The sequence below is a fragment of the Pseudonaja textilis genome, chromosome 6 (assembly GCF_049901715.1).
Source record: "Pseudonaja textilis isolate UNSWEBS1 chromosome 6, rPseTex1.2, whole genome shotgun sequence".
NCBI classification, from domain to species: Eukaryota; Metazoa; Chordata; class Lepidosauria; order Squamata; family Elapidae; genus Pseudonaja; species Pseudonaja textilis.
The window spans coordinates 38,539,145-38,561,654 of NC_141995.1; the positions used below are offsets into that span (position 1 = coordinate 38,539,145).

A 22,510-nucleotide genomic window follows, 5' to 3' on the forward strand; every position below is an offset into this window, starting at 1 on the left:
GAACTGAAGATGTTCAGAACAAAGACCTGGCTTATGCAAGTCAAACAAATTGTAATTATGAGCATTCCAATTGTTTAACAGAATGGAACAAACGTGGCCAAATTCAGTTTGTCCCTTAAAAAATATTCAGTTAAAAGTTATATTCCCACATATTATATATTAGTGAATATATATATTCTCCTATATATATTAGTGAAGGCTATATCTCTTATCACTAGGTCTCCAAACGTGTTGCAGAATAGGAAATAAGCAAGTCAGAGTCACTTTTAAAATATTAGTATTTTGAAAATAAGGTTGCATTTATTAATTATGATCCAAATAAAAATCACCTAGATGTATTATGTAATTGTTTTGCCCATATTTTAGTTTAGAACAGAACAGTTAATTAAGGTTAGAGATCTATCTCAATTACTTTAATAAAAAGTTCTTTTGATATTTGACATTAGTATCTGAATGCAACTTTATTAAAATATTCAAATTTTGTAAATCAGATGAAACAAGATTTTAATTTTTATTTTACATAAACTGTATTCTCCAAAATTAAAAACTGAAAATGTTTTTAAGGCATATATCTGAAGGCAGGTAATTGCTTATACTTCATGACAGAAACAAAAAATGGTATATAATAATTTGGCAATTCAAATTAAGGAATTGTGATTGATTATGCAAAACATCCTACATCAGAATCATATAATACTTTTATGTCTGCTTAAATAGAATTTATCCATTGATTGAACAGGCATAAACAATATTGACAAAAGAATGGTATTATAATAATAGAGGATTCTCAGAGTAAATTACCTATTGTTTACATTCAGCAGAACAGCAATTTTTTTAAAGTGCCCAAGTTTCTCCAACAGATTCAAAGATCTTAGATCAATTAAATAATTTGGGGGTAAAATAAATTTCCCCAAATCTGACCAAACTGTATATTTAAATGTAATCTTACTCCTTCAAAAATGGTTAAATTAAAACTATTACACTGATGAAAAGTGCTAAAGTTCTTTCAACAAATTTCTATGAAATGTGCAGTAAAGCAGGGGTGGCAATTTTAAGTCTTGTGGACTTCAACTCCCAGAATTCCCTAGTCAGCCCACCTCTTCAAGTTGTCAAGGTTGAACACCCTTGTAGTAAAGGATATTATGGATTATTTTATCTCTTATCCCTATTGCCCCAAAGGGTTCATATCATCTTATCGATTGTATTTTATATGTGTGTGTGTGTTTGTGTGTATATGTATACATACACATACATACACACACATAAAATATTATATGCAACACTGAAGGTTTTTAAGAGGAGATTGGACAACAATTTGTCTGAAATGGAATGGGATTTCCTGCTTGTGCAGGGGATGGATTAGATCCCTTTCAACTCTTGTTTTTCAGTTATTCTATTATTCAATGATACAAAGCTATCACTGGAAAATTATCTTTCCCTTAATTCTGCTCTTAACTATCCAGTTTTAAGTATATAGCTACAGGACATAATAAACTGTAATTAGAATTGGAAATCAGCAGGAAAAAATGGACGAAATTGCAATAACAAAGGAATTTTGATGAACCTCAAACGGAGAATCTAAAACTAGTTTTTAAGAAATGTGTCCTTATGATTGGCCTTGCTTCCTCAGGCATAAACATTCTGATGAAGGCCTTTCCTTTGTTTCAGCTATGCTAGAAAACTGAAAGAAAAACAGGTGGCTAACCATTTTCTTCACCTACACTAGCACCTTACATTGCTAGCAATCAAGAACTATCTACCATTTAGGAATGGTTTCAAATAAATATGTAAATATTCAAATAGATGATCAAAAAATTTCAGCAATACAATTTGGGATAGAACCATCCTGTTCTAAAATTCACACCCTTATTTTTGAAGCGGGGGAAAAGACAGGCATCACATTCTAAAACTATCTCAGGGAACTAGCATTCACATTCAGCCTAGAGCCTGCCTAGTTCTTCAATAAATCAATATCCTTCATTTGTCAGGCACTTAGATGGGTATGGTATTCTTAGACTCAAATCCTTCAGAAAATCTCTAGCTTTTTGTTTTAGTGTCATCCCTCCTTCCACCTGTTGCTCCCTGATCTACTTTCAGAATAATTGTCCACTGAGGTAAGTTCAACAGTTTTCGTGGAAATTCAAATAGACTTTATTCAGATATTTTATTTCTTGTGGTTGTTAATTATATTTCAATACTTGTTTGACAGGCTCTCAGTTGCTACATCCATTCAGAGCGCTACAGGGAAACAAGCCAAGAACAAGCCATTAGTACTGTTAAATGCAAACATTTATTGGTAAGCAAGTAGTTGACATACTAAAAAAAAATATGCCAGTACTTACAACAGGTATTCTGGATGGACAAAATTCTTATACTGTGTAGTCCATCAAGAAGAAAAAAAGATAAAATCCTGAAAAATGTCATGGAGGAGGCGGCATGTAATATTTGAATCAATGACTGCACAGACAACAAGATCCTGAACTTTAAATATCACATTTTTTTTCTTCCTTGCAGTTCTGTCTGATTCTTGGAGGTTGCCTCAACAAGTCCTGAAGGTTTTCCAGAAGTGGTTTGCCATTGCTTCTTTCCTAGGGTTGAGAAAGTGACTGGCTCCAAGGTCACCCAGATGGGTTTGTGCTCAAGAGGGGATAGAACTCATGGTCTCCCAGTTTCTAGCCTGATGCCTGAACCAGACTGGCTCTTCTACTCTTCAAGAAGCTTCTTGAATAAGAAACAAAACATCTTCCAAGAAAAACCAAAAAGTCCAGTTGCCTCTTAAAAAAGCACCCTTGGGACACTCACACTGTTCCCCAACTCATTTATCAGTGTTCTTATCATTGCACTAGTTGAAGTAAAAAGTCTATTCATGTTGGCCCAATGTATACTGCTAAATAGAATAGCTTATTTTTATTTATGGAAGCAAAAAAAAAAAAATTAGATAATGAAAGGAAGGAAAAAACACCCAGCTCTACAATGTGTAAAAATCCATCAACTGGTATAACAGTAACCAGATTATTAAGAAATTACAGATTATAATAGAAACCATGTGCTCAATGACATCAAATAATTCAGTTAAAAGAGATGGGGGAGTCATGGACTACAATTATAGTTCCCAGCCTATCTCATAATTTGACCATACTTCCTGAGATATCATCGATCAAATAATCATATATTCTTCAAGGTATGTTGAGTGTTCATTCAAGTCATCTTTAAAAACAAAAGATATCGACTTTTTAATATTATATTTATATTGTACCACTATTATATTTATATTATACCACTATCCTATGGATTCTGTCCTCTAATTTATTATTCCAATAAGACCATTATGAAACATGTAATAAAAATAACCGCATATTCATGCATACCAAAAAAGATATTTTAGTGATACATTCTAAATAAAAATATAACACACATTCCAAGTATCATACTATGTAACCTAAACTTTTACAGGGAGCTACCAATTCAGATGACCAAACAGTAAACAACAGCCTAATCAAGGAATTCCAAGAAGAAAACAACACTCTCCACCAACACTGACAGGGCAACCCACTGTATATAAACAGAGAGCAAACCCCACCCACTTCTAGCTCAGACAATGTTAGCTACTTGGGTAATGAAACATCTTCAAGAAAAAAACCCAAGCTCAGAGAACACCAAGGACCCTACTATTCAGTTTCACTATAAAACTAAACATTACTCCACAAAATGTATTCCTTATAAGGTATATAAGGCAAGAAAGTAGGGAGGAATAAGCAATGAGTAGTTAAATCTAGATTCATCATGTATCTAGTAGCAAGCTTCCAGATAGTAATACTGTACTCGATCTTTCTAACCAAAGGCCTACTGACAAGAAACAATTAAGATGTATTCATTTTCACATCCCTGAATCCTCCTAACAGAAGATTGGAATACTTTTAGATCTACTTCATTCATTACTATAATTCCCAAGTGAAATTCTCAGCATAACTTCTTTCAGTAAGTTTAGTTAGTGCATTTGTTCTAATTGTCTCCTGGAATGGGATAATTCTTCACAATTATCTTGCTATGGAATTATCCAAGCAGGGATACTAAAACATTATAGATTAGGTGAGTTTTGAAAAGCACTGGGCATTTCAACTTGTACAAAATAGGACATCAAAGCTGTTAATTCAGACATACATCTCACTAGAATTCCAAAATCTGCTCTAATGTGTAGGGTCAGGCACAACTGTTCTGAGACCACAATATTTGAATATTTCATACCACTTTCCCTGTATGAAATCATCAACTACCAATCAACTATCATGAGCTCTGTTACAGACTTGCCTTTTCAGACAAAAGCTTACTATGGATAAGGCTACAATTCTAATTCTTATCCGGTAACATTTGTTTGTATCTATTCTCTTATTTTGCAATTTTATTTTAATTGTTTTTCTATCCAGACTTTGGTTTTTAAAAAGTGTTTTTCATTTGTCATTTCACTGCATACCATACTTTTCTATACACACAAATAGAGACATATCACTGTAACAAAGGCCAGCATGCTGTTTGCCCAAGGCAACTTCAAGTCATCCTAGAAGAGCGTATACTCACTTGGCAAGTTATACAGCTAAACTAAGCAAAATGTGGAAAGAGGATAATTTCCAACATTAGATAATAGACCAGGTGCACAAGAAGCACATTTTTATGCTATCCTATGGGTTATGTCTTACCTAGCTCTCAACTTGGAATAAAGAATAGATGATGTCTAGAATCAGTAATTATAATTAAAGCCATCAAGCAAGACTAATGCCCCTTTTAAGTAACATTTTTATTGACTTATTTGTATTTATCCTTCCTCCAAGGAGCTGGAGCACTATATATATTCCTTCTTTACTCCAACAATGAATCTGTGTGATTGGGCAGGCTTATAGCAAAAAAACTGATTAAAATATCACCAACAATGATTTAGAGGTGACAAGTGTATCTAATTTTCCATCTGATAATCTAACCTCAAAACTGTTCGTATTTTCACACTCAGAAGTGGAATCTTGGTGAGATAATTTTAATTTGGTTCTTGCTTTTTCTTCATTGTAATATCTTTCTTTATTGTAGAGGATTCTGTAGTACTTAGATTAAACATCTGTTAATATATTATTTGTATCTTACTACTAAGCATGAATCAATTTAGTGATTTTAAAAAGTGACGATCTCATAACCTTTCATAATAAAGTTAATTTCTATCATACAAAAATATGGGGTCAATTATGGTTCTTAAGTTGAGGGCTTCCTTATTTTAACAGCAAAAAGCACAATCTTACATTCATTTTGGTAACAAAAATGTCACCAGTTTACTCCTTCTTTGTCCATAGAATGGATGTTAGTTCAATACAGGTAGTCCTTGACTTACAAGAGATCATTTAATGGCTGTTCAAAGTTACAACAGCACTGGAAATTGTGACTTATGATTGTTTTTCACAGTTACGACCATTGCAACCTCCCCATGGTTATATGATCAAAATTCAGATCCTTGGCAACTGACTCATGATGGACTCATGATACAGTGGTTTTGGGGACCTGTGATCAGCTTTTGCAACCTTCTGACAAACGAAGTTAATGGGGAACCCAGATTGACTTAACAACTGAGTTACTAATTTAACAAGTGCAGTGATTCACTTAACTGTGTTAAGAAAGGTAGGAAAATGGGCCAAAACTCACTGAACAAATATCTCGCTTAGCAACAGAAATATTGGGCTCAATGATAATCGTAAGTTGACGACTACCTGTTCTTTGTTTTTCTGAAAAGTGATCAAAATTTTAGTATCAAATATTATTCACCATATCACAAAATTTCAGATATCTATACTAATGAAAGAAAAACCATGTTTAAAAATGAACCATTACCAAATGCTAATTGATAATCCTAACCTATCAGAACATAGAACTTGGATATTTCTATATTCACTACCTTTATAAGGTATTCTAGGGATGTTCCAGCTTAAAAAATCTTAACAGACAGAATGACTTGGAGATTTAGGGAAAAGAATAAATGATTTGCTTGTATATTTTAACATTATTGACCTACCTAACAAACATTCCCTAACTCTCTTTTCTTTCTTCTTCCAAGAACTTACTGAAGTAAAATTGCAACAATATTAATAGAAATCAGACTGAGTTAACAGGACAAACACAATTTGGCAGTCTGAAAAATCATGATTCTCCATTCTGTATAGCATTTTGAGTGACAAAGAAAATATTTGTATTCAGTTTGTCAATTTTATGCAAGAAGGCTTCCTATAGATTTCCTATCCTAAAAAAGCCTATAAAAAAAGCCAGGATTTAGAAAATTAATTCATTCCTCTCTAACCAATATATAGAAAGACAAAGGACACAAGTAAATTCAGAATGAGGCTAAAATTACTTTTTCAGTTACAGCATCATATATTAAGTTTGCTTTATATAACTTCTGATATGCTCCTAACAATTATAGTGTATTACTCATAGTTTATGTGTCACCTGTTCTTTTCTCACCCGCCACAGACACCATACATTTTTGCACTGTTAATTCTGCAGACTTTGCCACCAGACTAGGGAGATGGAACATTCTGTTTTACAAGGTCCTGACCCAACACAAGTAACTCTAGCATTCCCAAACAAATTCATATCAATTTCAGTATTGATGATATTAGATGATACAACTGCTCTTCAAATTTTGTAATAACTATTTCAAATATATATGCTACTCCCTAGGGATTTTACATAAGTAATATGAGTTAAACGCATATGATAAACATACTAACAACACATATTTGCAGAAAAAAATATGGAATTGTAATTCCAGTGACACAAAACCAGATGACAATGTAGTTAAATACTAGTTACTATAAACTATTTTTTTAAAAATAACTACATAATGGGTTAGTAAACTCCCAAATTTTAGGAGTATACAGGGTGGGCCAAATGCACTATTAAATATACTGAAGCAACAATATTCCAAATGGTATGGCTGGTTTTTATTTTTTATACAGATTTGTCATTTTTCTGAATGCATGCCTATGTGGCAGCCTGAAAGCTTGTAGACCAAAATTCATTCAAACAAGATTCTCATAAAATATTTCTCCCCTATGTTTACAGCTACTGACAAAAGGCTGTTAACAATCTATTCTTATCTTTAAAATTTAGTGCTTAGTAGAAAAAATATAATTATTAACAAAAGAAAACAAGTTAAGTAAACAAGTTACTCACAAGCAATAACTTTAAGAACTGGGCCAGAACAGAAGAGATACCCTCTACCAAGTAATAAAAAAATTGTGTTTTTATGCTGAAGTGAGTTTAATTCCCTATAATAAAAGAAAATTTAATATTGTAATAATGAAACCTGACTAAAATTAACCAAGAATTAAAACAATAAAGAAGATTTCCATATTATGTCCTTTCCAGTAGGATTCTTATAAAATATTCCTTTTGGTCTCTCTTCAAAGTTTGAAATTTAAAAACCATCAGTTAAGCGAACATGCATTATTGCAAGAAGGCATTTCCTTCTATAATTCTTGACTGAAAGATCAAGTTGCCCTGATACATAGCTTTCTGCAGCACTCCTGTCACATTTTGTTGTGCTCTGATCTTGTTATGCATGCACAAACATGTTAATGCAGTATCCATTATTACGAAGGAGCTTGCGCTGAAGCAATAGATAGGGAAAGGCGTATATATGATACACACCCCCAGACACTCTTCCCTTCCTACCCACTGGTGTTTACATATGTACTCATTTTTATCAGCAAAACAGAACTCCCCCTCAAACCGCCCCACCCGCCTCCAGTCAAATGGATACTGGAGACAATATTCCCAATAAGGCCACGATGGCAGGGCCACTTCCAGATGGAAAATTAAATTCAGAAACGCCTTTAGAAATCATTGCATTTAGGTAGAACAAGAGACAATGTGTGGTTTAATCATCCTTCCTCAGCCCAGCGGTGGGGATGGTGCTTGTGCTCTCACAAAGAGGTGCAACGTTCCACACGCGGGCTTGAGCGTTTCCTTCTCTCCCCGTTTATTTTAAGGAGCTGGAGGGTTTTTAAATTCCATATTGAGAAGGCCCTGCTTCAAATAAATCTTCCTGAGGTACAAAATGGTGGATGCGAGCTTTAAAAGAAATTGCCTCCTTCATTGCAACCTATGCTAATCAGTCGCAACCCTTTTAACACGGCGCGGGGGAGATAAACAAACACACCAAGACCAGCCCTTTGCATGTACGTGTGTACACCTACCCACCACCCCCACAGATACTGATGTTACAGACCTGATGTCATGTAGCCCCGTGATGCTTGGGAGAGGAACGCTGGTGGGAAATGTTTGTGCAAGCGGTAGTCCTTCTCGCTGCGGGACCTCATGCGGTCCGAAGCCCGGTCAGAGAAATCCGAGCTCGGCCAGGCTCGCCGTAAGGTGATACTTCGGGTCTTCTTCATGTTGAGACTCCCCGCAAGCTAATTCTGCACGAGCCGCCGCCGCGGCATGAACCAGGCAGGCTTCCCGGCTCGCTTTATCTCAGCCTCCTCACAGGCAGCGCTCGGGCTGGCAGCGCAGCGCGCAATCTGGAGTCCCTGCCTCGTCCATCGCGGTTCCTCCGTGTCTGGTTTCCCTCCCGCGAAAGAGCCCGCGTTACGCGCGCCCCACAACGCATCCCCCTTCACGGGCACTCCAACCAGCTTCCATCCCGAGTCATGTGCAGGAAAGGCAAATGGGGCGGCTTCGAAGGCGGCGGCGGCGGCGGCGGGGGAAGAGCGGAGCCCCTCGACGGCGTGGAAGCAGCGCGGTGGTTCCAAAACAATAGCTCGATTCGGCGCGGAAGGGCTTAGCCAGCGGTGAGCCGGGGCACCCGAGGCCCAAGCAAATCAGGCAGCGCGCTCGGCCTGGGGGCGCTGACCCCGAAGGCTGCGAAAAGAAAAGCAAGGAAGCCTCCGAGCTGTAAAGCCATAGGAATCGCCCGAAGGGCTGGCAGCGGCCAAATGATAGCTTCCCCCCCCTCCTTCCGTCAACCTATCAGAATCCAAGCAAACCATCAAGGAGGCAGCCTAAAAAGCATGGCTGCAGCAACCTTCTTCCCGTTCGCAGCACCCACCGCCTCTCCTCCCGCCCTGGCCGCGCATATTCCTCCTTCGCGCACTCCAGTTGCCCAAACCTACAAGCGGCGGCAACAATCGCCTTCACTGCAGATGGCTGAGGCGCCCATCTCCACCGCGCTCCCGCAGCAGCGGCAACAGCATCCGTCGCCAGCCGTTTCTCCCTCTTGCTCGCCTGCAAGGTTATTCTCCTCTTCCCTTCATTGAACGCGCGCTTACGTCTGTCTGTCAGTCGCGCTAGCAACTAAAACCCGAAAGCGTTCGGACTGCGAGATTAATCCGAAATGTTTTTCTCTCCGAAAATCCGCCTTGGATCGTCTGCTCGCTTTGCCCCTGCTGCTGCTTGCTGCTGTTGCTCCTCCCCTCCGAAAATGGTGAATAGCTACTGAAGGGCAGGAAAGAAAGCAACAAACCAGCCTTATGCTAATCGAGAAGCTGTCTTAGGTTACACGCGCTGAGCCAGTCAGCCTGCAAACTTTCATAGAACCCAGCCTGGAGCTTCTCCAAACCTTGGCTTGTGCTCCCGCCATCATCAGATTTGTGTATTTACATATAAGGTTATTCTATTTCAATGGGCAATATGTTCTACACCCTTTTTTCACAAAGAAAAGGCAGCAAAATAAAAATCGTGTTAAGCAAAGCTTAGTTTAAACTGGTTAAACTAAGCCTGCCTTTCCAAGTATTTCCAAACGTTACTTTGGAAGCAAATACTCACAACCAATGGACAGGAATCCATTGGAGCTGGACTAATGGATGGAACCTGCAATCTTCTCTACTTGCCTTGAAAGACATAAAACATCTTTCTTTTCTATATACTTGCTGTCCAATAGGCTCTATTGACTGTAATTTTTGTACCAAAAGGAAGACAAGGAAAACAAGCCCAAACCATTATGGGCACCCAACTAGACAGTGATAGTGATAAAAGAGGCCTTCCATTTAGATTATTAGATAAAACTTGAAATAGTTTAAACTGGGACGCCAGAATTGAGGAAAAGTCTCTCTTTTTTGCTCAAAGTTTTAAAGAAAACCCCCATTTTCTCAAATGCTCTGTTAAAGGACTTAGAACTATGGATCACTTGGAAGTTAAAAAAAGCTGGGGAAATTCATTCCAAAATAAATATATATATTAAGCTTTGAACTCTCTGATTATTGATCTGCCTAAATATTTTAAATAAATTTTAAAATATAAACACTAGCAGCACAGAAATGACCATCAAATTTTAGGTGGGCTGATCTGTGGGAGATAAAAGACTTAACTTGCCACATATATTCCTGCAATATAATCAGCCTAGAAATGTTTTCACTATTAGGCTCCTTGATCATCACAAAACTTTCGCTCACAAGTACTACTAAGAACTGATTCCCCCCTAATGTTTCCCTTTCTTCTTACCCCGAGAAACATTTTAAAAATAAAACTGCATTTCCTGCAATGTTTTGTACTGTATATACATTCTTTATATGTATTGAAATGCCATAAATCTCATCTACATTGCTAGAATTGATACCTAGAACATTGCTCAGAATTGTTCGTTCACCAAAACTCATAGTGTGTTATAATGGATTGGCACTGGAGAGACCCAGATTCAGTTCTGAATTATGGAAACTCACTGGGTGACTTTCAGCCAATTATTCTCTCTAAGACCAACAATCTCACATGATTGTTCTCAGAAAAATGGCAAGTGAGAGCAATTTTGCCACCTTAAGTCTTTAAAAGGAAGGTAGAATATATGTCTAACAAATAAATGCAAAACCATCATCTAAAAATATGTTTGTTCTAAGAAGATATCCACGTACAAAAAACAGCAGACAATCTCACAATAAAGTCCCTTACAAAGTATTTATCCTTCTTAGCATCTGATTCAGGAACATCAGCAGGGATAACCATTGAAGTAGTGGGCAGTTCAGCAAGTCATGATAATTTGCCAGAAAAACATCAAGAGAATCATCAAGGAAAAATGATTCTGACACTTATTTTTGTTACTCCCAAAAGTCATAGAAATGAAAGAAATTCAAAGTTCTGATTCAGACATACTGGGCACATAAGCTTATAATTAAGCTGAAATAAAACTGGTCTTATGCATGTGTCTGTAGCATATTAAAATGAAATGCAAAAGCAACATTTCCTTTAAAATGTGGTTTTAACACCCTGGCTTGTTTTGAACTAAGATTTATACTCTCCAGATCCAGACAAAATAGAAACTGGTTAACTGAAAGCTCTCTAATTTATTGCAGGATAATGAAAAGAAACCAACAAAAGCCACACAGATTATTTTAACTAAGATGTTTCCAGCTAAGAACAAAGCTAATTTCTGCCTTCCTCATTCAGAATGGATGTGCTGTCCTATGGTAGTTCTCCCATCCTGGTACCATCCAGATGAGTTGAACTATTATACAGGTAGTTCTCAGCAACCACTAAAACTAACAATGGATCTCCAAATATGACATGGATTCAAAAGTCCAACAGCTGTTTCCCCCCCACAATCGTGGTCACATTTTGGACCGCATTTATAGCTTTCTGCAGCATCCTGCAGTACTGTGATCACAATTTGCAGTTTTTTTGGGAAACCACTGTTTACTTCCGGTTTATTATTATATTATAGACAATGTGTTTGCTTAGCAACCATCGCAAAAAAATCATAAAATCAGGTCATTCACATGATGACCATTTAACAATTGGCACAATGCAGTGGTGGGATTCAAATTTGTTTACTACCGGTTCTGTGGGTGTGGCTTGATGGGCGTGGCAGGGGAAGGAGACTGTAAAATCTCCAGTCAGAGGTGGTATTTGCCAGTTCTCCGAACTACTCAAAATTTCCGCTACCAGTTCTCCAGAACTGGTCAGAACCTGCTGAATACCACTTCTGGAACAATGTATGACCATAATTCTAGGTTCAATTATGGTCATGAGCTGAGGACTTACCTAGTTCATAATTTCCAGTCTGACTGGTGCTTTGATATTGGGAATTATAGACCAAGACAACTAGACTTCAGCTTAAGGAAAGCTACTATGTAGAATTTTAATTCCCACCCTCTAGCAGACAACTTGGGCGCTATTTGTATGGTTTATTCACATACCGGTAGTAAATAACTGCCTTTATTCAATTCTGATTTGCCCATGATAATGGAAACAAGTGAGAGGTTGAAGAAAGTTCAATTATTAATTTTAGGTCAAGCATGTCTGGTGCAAGAAAATGCTTTGCTTTCCTTAGATTTATCCATGCCTATCAATTTACAAGCCAAGAAGTACATTTACCCATCACTTAAGTAACAATAACAATCATCACATAATCTGTCTTCTTTACAATGAAAAAACATGTCAAATATTTCCTTCTGTCTTCTTTCTTTCAATACATCAAGCCTCTAGAGAATACAACCATTCTTTAAATATACTTCTGAAGCCTTAAATCCTAGAATGAAGGAGAAAAAGGAAGAGGCTTGTTTGTTTAGAGTCAAGCAAATAATTCATACATAGAACTGACAATTGATCATCTATCAATTTTCCACTGAAACAGTACAAAGACCTGCCAATTATTTAAAAAAGCCATCTTTAATAGCATGGTGAGTGAATACATCATGCCATTACAGATCTGTAATGTTTAATTGACTTGGGAAAAGTCCCAAGAAACTTTCAGAAATTGGTATTTATTTATTTTATTAAAAATGTTAAGCCACCCATCTCCCCTACAGAATGATTGTAAGTGGCTTACAGGTTATAAAACAAGCAATAAATAGTTAAAAGATTAAAATAGCACAGTTAAAATATTGAGAACTAAAACTGAACTAAGACAGATAAGAGCCAGACAGGACGGGGATGAGGTTTTCTTATCCTATCAGCCATCTTCAGCGTTGAGCACTCTCTTCGGGCACTTAACCCAGCTGACAGCCAAGTTTTGAACCCTTCTGGAAGGCCAAAAGAGAGGACAGTTCTCACCTCCAGTGGTAGAATGTTCCATAGGGATGGGGCCACAGAGGAAAAAGCTCTTCAGCTTGACCCTGCCTGCTTCAATTCCTTAGCAGACGGGATCCATAGCAGGCCTCTTCCACTAGCAAGAGTAGAGCTGGTTTGTCCCATTGTGGAAAGATGATGGGGGAGAGACGATCATGAAATATATAACTGGAAAGTGATCATATCAATTCTAAATGTAATATTATCCAAACACCTGGATATGAAGCTAAATTTTATTCTGCTCTAATTCCAATCATATGTGGTGAGAAGAACAGTCAAAGGCCACCTGGGAGCCCAGCCTCTAAAATGTTATGCCCTTAATCCCAAACCAAATGCCTTTATCTTGAATATATTTCTTGTAAATTAAAAATAATTAAACATAACTATTAAAATTGAATTGATGCTTTATGTAAGAATGAATTATTACATACCAAATACCAAAGAACATTCTAAATACCAAAGAACATTTTTTTAAAAATCAAAGAAGACATCATGGACCAGATGCCCCTATTCAGAAGAACACAATCCCTGGGTGACTTCCTGCTATTTTCTTCAGCCTTTCAAATAGAGCTAGAAGGCACCAGTGGGCCATCATCAGTGTCTCCACTCTGGAAATATAATCTCTTGGCCTGAGATCAAAGGCTCAGCTCAGCAATAACGAAAATGCAGCATTTCAGCATTCAGTGCAAATATCTTTTGAAACCTTACAGAGTTCATGGGTTCAAGATACATTTCCTAGTTTGTGTAAACAGCTGGCGATCTGAAAACATTTTGCTCGAAATAATATGAAAATGAGGGTCAGAAATGATATACCTGTTTCACAAAGTAAAAACAAATGATTGCCAGGTAGATCATACTATCTGTTAAAGTTTTAAGTGAGACATAGTAAAAATTGTTATGGAGGAACACTATAGATATACATGATGTCATTTGTGGCATTTCAGAAGATGCTTTTTGTGAGTCTGGTATCTGCTGGCAGCTATCATTTATTTTAAGGAAGACCTTCATTCTGAGCGCCAACTGGCAAGGATTGCAACCTTTGGCTGCCTATATGTGATTGCTGATAATAGTATAAATTAACACTTCAGTTACTATTTGGCTTGCTTAAAATATACATTTGCTGACATCATATTGACAAAAATATTGTTAAAGCACTTTTTAAAACAATAGAATGGGAATAGATAATTCATAAGCCTGACAGTGTAAGAACAGGATCTCCAAAATGTGAAGACAAGAGCCATTCAAGTATCTTCAGGCTAGCAAAAAAGGCTGCAAGCACATCATGCTGCTAAAATAATCCAGTGATAATTACAGAACTTCCTAAGCTGATTTCAGATCATATTTCTCTTATTTTGTTTTACAATTCTGGAATGCATGGTTCTGTCCATATTATTTCCTCCACCTTTACTTTGCTCTATAATAGATTTGTTTTTCAGTCAACTTGCAGGCTCCCTTAATCACAGAAGGGACACTTGGCAGTTTACACAGCAGAATCAAAACATTAAAAAAATACATTAAAAAAAGGGGGGGGGGAATATGGTTAACAACAGTTGAAACTCAATCTTAATTTCCTGCAAAGTCCATTTGAAGAACAAATATTTACCAGTGTATCGCTTACTATAATTCTTCTGAAACTGCAGGTTTTTTTAGTTCATAACTCCATCACAACATTTAAACAGATTGGATGAGTCAGCACAGAGATTTCTATATCACATACATACAAAGCTTGATGCTGATAGGCACCTATTTCACAGGTTACAAGCTTCCTATCAGCTTATAGCCTATTTTAATATGCAGAAAGTATAGCACATAGCATCTCAAATTCTAAATATCCAATAATGTATTTGCCAATTTAAGAACATACATGATTTACTCTCAGGATGATGCTAAACTTATTGTTTAGACTCCTATCATGTTCATAGCAAAACCTCCAAGACTACCTGCACATCTATCGGTATTTGAGTCATTTTTTCTCCACAAACAGAGGTACTAGAAAATATTTAGGTTTACTTGGCTGGTTTAAGATTCAGATTTCATCACAAGAATATCATTCTGCAGAAAATCATGCAAGACTCTATGGGGTAATGTTATCAGTACATGTATACGCAGCAATTTGTCTATGTCACATGTTGCAATTCAGAGGATATCAGAGCAAAACATGAACTCCAAAAGGGAACAAGATATTTTCTTACACAATAGCCCATTTGCATCTAACCTATATCTGACCTTTTTTGAAAAAATGTCTATCTGGAAGGGTCTGGACCAGAAAAAATTATAACTACCATTGAGAAAAAGAGAAGCCAAATACTCTATTTAACATGTAGTGTGCATGATCACATGTCACAGGCTGTCAAGATGGTAACAATCTTTGAATTAGGTTCCTTAATTTTTGAATTACACATATGAACAATGATCAGGATGAATTTGGAAAAGCAAGTTTTTTGACTAACAGTTTACAGGTGAAACTCAAAAAATTAGAATATCGTGCAAAAGTCCATTTATTTCAGTAATGCAACTTAAAAGGTGAAACTAGTATGTGAGATAGACTCATTACATGCAAAGCAAGATAGTTCAAGCCATGATTTGTCATAATTGAGATGATTATGGCTTACAGTTCATGAAAACCCCAAATCCACAATCTCAGAAAATTAGAATATTACATGCAATCAATAAAACAAGGATTGTACATAGAACAATATCTGACCTTTGAAAAGTGTAAGCATGCATATGTACTCAGTACTTGGTTTGGGCCCCTTTTGCAGCAATGATTGCCTCAATGCGGCGTGGCATGGAAGCTATCAGCCTGTGGCACTGCTGAGGTGTTATGGAAGACCAGGATGCTTCAATAGTGGCCTTCAGCTCTTCTGCATTGTTCAGTCTCATGTTTCTCATCTTTCTCTTGGCAATGCCCCATAGATTCTCTATGGGGTTCAGGTCAGGCGAGTTCGCTGGCCAATCAAGCACAGTAATCCCATAGTCACTGAACCAGGTTTTGGTGCTTTTGACAGTGTGGGCAGGTGCCAAGTCCTGCTGGAAAATGAAGTCAGCATCCCCATAAAGCTCGTCTGCGGAAGGAAATATGAAGTGCTCCAAAATCTCCTGGTAGACAGCTGCATTGACCCTGGACTTAATGAAGCACAGTGGACCAACACCAGCAGATGACATGGCTCCCCAAATCAACACAGACTGTGGAAACTTCACACTGGACTTCAAGCATCTTGCAGTGTCCACTCCTTGTGAAAGTCCCCAACACTTTTGAATGGCCTTTTCCAGACAATCCTCTCCAGGCTGTGGTCTTGCAGCATCTTGCAGCCTCTCCATTCTTCCTCCAGACTCTGGGTCCTTGGTTTCCAAATGAGATGCAAAAGTTGCTCTCATCAGAAAAGAGGACTTTGGACCACTGAGCAACAGACCAGGTCTGTTTTTCTTTAGCCCAGGTAAGACGCTTCTGACACTGTTTGTTGTTCAGGGGCGGCTTGACAAGATGAATACGACATTTGAAGCCCATTTCCAGGATCTGTGTGTGGTGGCTCTTGGTGTACTGACTCCAGCCTCAGTCCACTCCTTGTGAAAATCCCCAACACTTTTGAATGGCCTTTTCCTGACAATCCTCTCCAGGCTGCGGTCATCCCTGCTGCTTGTGCACCTTTTTCTTCCACATTTTTGCCTTCCACATAACTTTCTATTAATGTGCTTTGATACAGCACTTTGGGAACATCCAACTTCTTTTGCAATTACCCTTTGAGGCTTTCCCTCCTTATGGAGGGTGTCAATGATGGTTTTCTGCACAACTGTCAGAATACATGTAAGACAAGTGTCCCACTCTGGAGAACTGAAAATCTCCACCCTGTGATTTTCCTGCAGAGATGCTTATGAGCTATAAATTATTGCAAATATTTACTCTCCTTGCCATTTGAAAATGGGCAGCAGAACAGCAACAACAGAAGACAACAATCACTATAGTGATATATGGTGAGCCAAAAGGAAAGAACAATCCAATCAGCAGAAGAGTCAGACAAGATAGCATTATGGTCTTTATCTGGTCTGCAGACCACCTGTTGAGCCTTTTGCTTTATATCATTTCTCTACCATTTCTAGACTAAAACACATTACTGTTTTAATGCATAGTGCTAAATGTTAAAACATTCAACAGCTGCACTCCTGTTACAGAAAAGATACTGCAGACGGTAGCTTTAAAAAGCGTAGTGTAACTTGCCCTTATTTGCCAATGCGTTCTTTGATGAAGATGGGGGGAAGCCAAACAGGTGCCTACTGTTATATTTGGACAACAGATTTAAAAACGTGTAATGGTATTTGCTAGAAGAAATGTATTATCTTCTTCCATTTAACAGGCTGTCATTTAATATAATATGCAGTGCAGCTGGCTTCAGCATGTCAATGTGTGCCCTTTTGCTATGGATCTTTAGACAAAGTTTGAGATGAATGTTCATTCCAGACTAAATAATTGCAGTTATTTCAATTTTCTTTTAAAGTTAATACAACACTTTATTATTTCTTAAAACTAAATGTTTTATTTGATGGACAAGTTGTGCATATTTTACCGCAGTCATGCCCAAGCCCAAGAACAACACAGTGAAACCCAATTGACTTCAATAATTTATTTGTTTATACTTAATAGGCAAAATCTTGCCAAACTCAAGCTACACCCTTCTAACCTACTAGACGTGTCGTAAGAGATTCTGGTATGTGGTTACCCTGAACATCTCTCCCCTCTCCCCCATCTAGTTTGGGACTGTGCCATCTCTTAATCCGGGCCTTTTTCTGGGAAAGCTCTTTGTTGGCAAAACCTCTGCGCCTCCAGGTGCCCAGTCCCTCAGAACAGTTAATTCTTCTATCACACATATAAAAAATCACTGTGTTACAAACTGTAGGAAAATCCTCACTCCCACCCAATCTCAGACAAACACAATTCCTTCATTAACCTGCTTTCCAGCTCTGTTCTCCTGCGTGCAGGGAAACAAAAGATCATGTGATGACTCATTTTAAAAAAGTGCAATCAGACCTTCCCACTTTTCAGGAAAAAAGATATCATGATGTTTTAGGAGGTCTTTTAGAAGGTCTGATTGAACTTTGTTTTTAAACTGGTAGTCACATGGTCTTCTTTTGTTGCCCTGCATGCCAGAGAATGGAGCTGGAAAGCAGGTAAGTGAGGGAATTGTGGCTGGTGCAGGATTTTGCAGGAGGCCGTCCAGGCCAAAATTGGGCCATGGAGTGGGGGGGAAGCCTCTCAGCTGATCAGTGCGGCCAGTTCATTTGCTGCTTCCCAGCTGATCGGCACAGCTGGTTCATTCCCCACCTCCCAGCTGATCAGTGCGGTCGGTCCATTTTCCACCTCTCAGCTGATCAGCATGGCTCCCAGTCAGGCCCCTGCAGCCTCCCCACCCTGAATGGCAACTCCGAGACAGCTCACTGAGGCTTGCCATTTTGGGGATTGACCCTGGATTTATTCAACCTTGGAGTAAGCAAGGCACAAAAAGGAGTGGCTGGGAGGGGTGGGCAGAGCGAGGCCAGTCAGTGGTGGAATCAACCAGTTTGCTGAACTGCACAAAAAGGTAACAACTGGTTTGGTTGAACTGGTGTGAACTGGCTGAATCCTACCACTGCTGAAATTGTAAGCCACACAGAGAGTGCGATAAAGTGCTATGGGGTGGTATATAAGTCTTATTTTCAAAGCTCAAAAAGCAGCTTTCTTCTCCCCCAAAAATAATCAAAGGAGTTTATTAATGCTGAACACAGAAACATGCTGATAAATCAACAGACTTTGGACTCAAATGCTGGTAATTTCTCTATTACAATGAATTATTTTCCCCCACCAATGCTATTTATATTTTTAGGTTATACACTTGCAAGTAGGACTTAGTACATCCTAAAGTAGTGGGAAGCACCAGGCATTCCAATTATTCAATTTGAAGCTTTGCTTCAATTCTGTTTTGTGACAGTTATATTGTTCTGCCATACACTATCTCCAGAGACTTCATTTTGCTGATTTCACATTTTTGTACATAAGATTTGCTTCTGGAATGGTATATAACCATAATTGTGGACAAGTAAACTATGTAATGCTACCAAATATAATTTTTGGCAGTATCATCAAATTATAATTACAAAGTTGTGTTGATTTTCTGTATGTTGGCCCACTTTATCTGTTTATTTATAATCACTCCCAGTTGCAAAGAATTGTGGGCAACACACAAGAACAAAAAACAGAAAATCAACAAAACCTAGTCAATACTTATGATTCGTGCCCTTAGTCAATGTGTCCACTGAGCCTTGTGGGATCAACATGTTTATGGAATATTTAGAGAATAGAAGCTACGCATACTTTCAAGACATGCTATTTCAAGTGAATGGGGGTGACCACAGAGAAAGCAAGCTGTGATTGCTCATATTAAAGTTCCCTAACTTTATGTTCTAAATTTCCTCATTGATTGTGATTCATATTTTTCCACGAACAATATAAACAGCTCAGTCGCCATTATATATAGAAAATATCCTTGAATAATTACATAAATTGTTTAATAAGGGCAACTGGAGATATAGGTTCAATTATAATGAGATAAATATAATCTATTAATTTATACAATTAATTTATCCAACCTTCAAGATAATAAGCAATTCAAGTCAGGAACTAGTCTGATGTGGAGTGGAAAAAAGGACTATATATCCTTGCTGTGAAAAATATGAAATTGCTATATATCCATCAAATTTAACTTCCAGATATAAACTTGTAGCATTTTCCAAGTAAAAAGCTAAATTCATCTGGAATACATTTTCACTATTACAAAGGAACTAAAAATGATTAAAATATACAACCATAATTATTCAATCTACAATTAACTAAAAACTAAACTGCAGCATAAAAAAATCTGGATGGTCACTAAATAGCAATAAATAAATACAACATAATTATTAACATTTAATCACCAGTAAAAAATTCTATTCCAGATTACTTGTTTCTTATTCTGCTACATATGTTTTAAGTAGAGTTATTTATAGGTGGTCCTTGACTTACGACTGCAATGTCTGTTGTTAAATGAGATATTTGTTTAAATGAGTTTTGCTCCATTTTATGACCTTTCTTGCCACAGTTATTAAATGAATCACTGCAGTTGTTAAGCTACTAACACGGTTGGAAAACAAATCTGGCTCCCCCATTGACTTTGCTTGTCAGAAGGTCACAAAGGGGATCAAATGACCTTGGGATACAGCAACGGTCTTAAATATGAACCAGTTGCCAAGCATCTGAATTTTGATCACAGGGTGATGGGGATGCTGCAAAGGTCATAACTGTGAAAAACGGTCACAAGTCACCTTTTTTTCAATGCCATTTTAACTTTGAACGGTCAATAAAGGAATTGTTGTAAGTCGAGGACTACCTGTACTTCTAGCAGATTTTGAACTTCCACTAATGAGATTTTGAATTTTCACTGATCTGTCTTCTAGATCTTCCTCATGCAAAAGGAAATCAATTTCGTGAATAAAATTTCTTTTCTCTTCTGCTGTTTCCATATAGTGGAATATCCACTATCCAGACTTCTTTTGTCTTTCTTATAACAATTGTTAAGTCTGGGGTGTTATGTGGCAGGTAAATGTCTGCTTGAATTACAGGTAAGTCCTCCACTTACAAAGTGCATTTAGTGACCTTTCAAAGTTACAGGGGCACTGAAAAAAGTGACTTATGACTAAAAGTCTGTAGAGATTTTCAGTCATCCAGATCATGGTTGTCCCAAAGGCACTTTTTCATGAGGCAACTGGACTTTCTTGTTTTTTCTTTTGAAGACGTTTCACTTCTCGTCCAAGAAGGTTCTTCGGCTCTGACAGGATAGTGGTGAATGGAAGGATTTATATTCCTTGCAGACAGCTGGTCATTTGCATCCTTTTGGAGGGTAATTGAACTATGAACCCTCTAAACCAATAACTTTTAGAAGGTTGTTGAACTACAGGAACCATGAGGACACAGATAAACCTCCAAGTGCTTCAGCAACCCTCCAGAAGGATGCAAATGACCAGCTGCCTGCAAGGAATATAGATCCTTCCATTCTCCACTATCCTGTCAGAGCTGAAGAAGCTTCTTGGATGAGAAGCGAAACATTTTCAAAAGAAAAAACAAGAAAGTCCAGTTTGTTCCGGACTAGCAGGCTCAAAAGCCTGCAACTCTGATTGGCCCGCGAATAGCAGATCGTGATTGGTCACTGCAGACTGATGCGATTGGCTAGTAAACCGGCTGCCACGATTGGCCCTGCCAAGAGTGGCAAACTCAAATCGCTTTCATTGGCTGCCTAGCCGCAGCCAGCCCTATATAAGGGGCTCCTGCAGCCGGGATAGCTCGCTCAGATCTGAAGTCACTAATAAAGAGCTGTTGTTGTTATCTGAGTCTTGCCTCAGTTTCTGAACCAGATCTAACACAGTTGCCTCCTGAAAAAGCACCTTTGTGACTTATGACTGTTTTTCATACTTACGACCACTGTAGCATTCCCCACAGTCAGGTGATCAAAATTCAGATGCTTGGCAACTGACTCATATTTATGACAGTTGCAGTACCCTGGGGTTACATGATCCCCCCTTTGCGATCTTCTGACAAGCAAAGTCAATGGGGAATCCAGATTCACTTAACAACCATGTTTCTAACTGCAATGATTCACTTAAGTGTGGCAAGCAAGAGTTGTAAAATGGGACAAATTTTTACATAGCAACGTAAATGTTGGGCTCAACTGTGGCCGTAAGTCGACTACATGTATAAAGTTCTAGAGCACTTTAGCTTCATGTTCTATTACCATTATTTTTGTTATTATATTTTATCCTGCCTTTTATGTATATATGGAGAGAGAAGTATGTGTGTCGGTATGTGTCTGTTAGAGGGAGAGAGAGAGAATACCTAAAACTCCTGCTTCCAATTTTCCCCCAGAAACAATCCTTGAAATGGGTTGAGCTGAGAGTCAGTGACTGATCCAAAATCACCCATGTGGCTTTCATGCCTAACGGAGGCCTAGAACTCTCAAAATCCTGGTTCCTAGAGCAGCATGAAACCACTACTTTGCCTTCTTGACTTTAGACTCACAATTTACTGCCATACACCAAAAATATAAATTGCAGAGTCAAAATGAGTCTTCTGTTTACCAATTAAGCAATAAAATAGCTACAAGGATTACACAGGCAGGCAGAAGACTGAGATAACGAATTCAATACCTCATCATATCAACCAGATTATTCTGTGTGGGTTAGACAGGGGTAGGTGATAGTGGCAGTGTTTTAACAAGCTATCCAAATGTATTCCTTTCAAAAAAGTAAATAACAGGAATATTATAGTAATCAACAAAAACAGGGAAATAAAAATATCATGTGTTCAGAGGGAAAGACTCCTCCCTCTTACATCATTGAGCTGAGTCTGCCAAGGCTACAAAAGCCAGCCCCTGCTGCTGGCCCCCAGCTTTTCAGCTAGAAACTTAATAGACGTGGCACG

General features: G+C 37.9%; 1 protein-coding gene across 3 annotated transcripts in view; it reads right to left on the minus strand.

Moving 5' to 3' along the window:
- Positions 1-22,510, minus strand: part of STOX2 (storkhead box 2) — a 177,944-nt gene that overhangs the window by 82,704 nt on the left and 72,730 nt on the right. Inside the window, exon 1 of one of the 3 annotated variants that reach the window (XM_026699651.2) lies at positions 8,264-10,211. The exons of 1 other annotated variant lie outside the window; for it this stretch is intronic. In XM_026699651.2, the coding sequence (XP_026555436.1) occupies positions 8,264-8,429 (166 nt within the window). In that variant the 5' untranslated portion in view covers positions 8,430-10,211. Of the gene's footprint in view, positions 1-8,263; positions 10,212-22,510 lie in introns of those variants that run through there. One more of the 3 variants, XM_087936341.1, reaches the window with a different exon arrangement.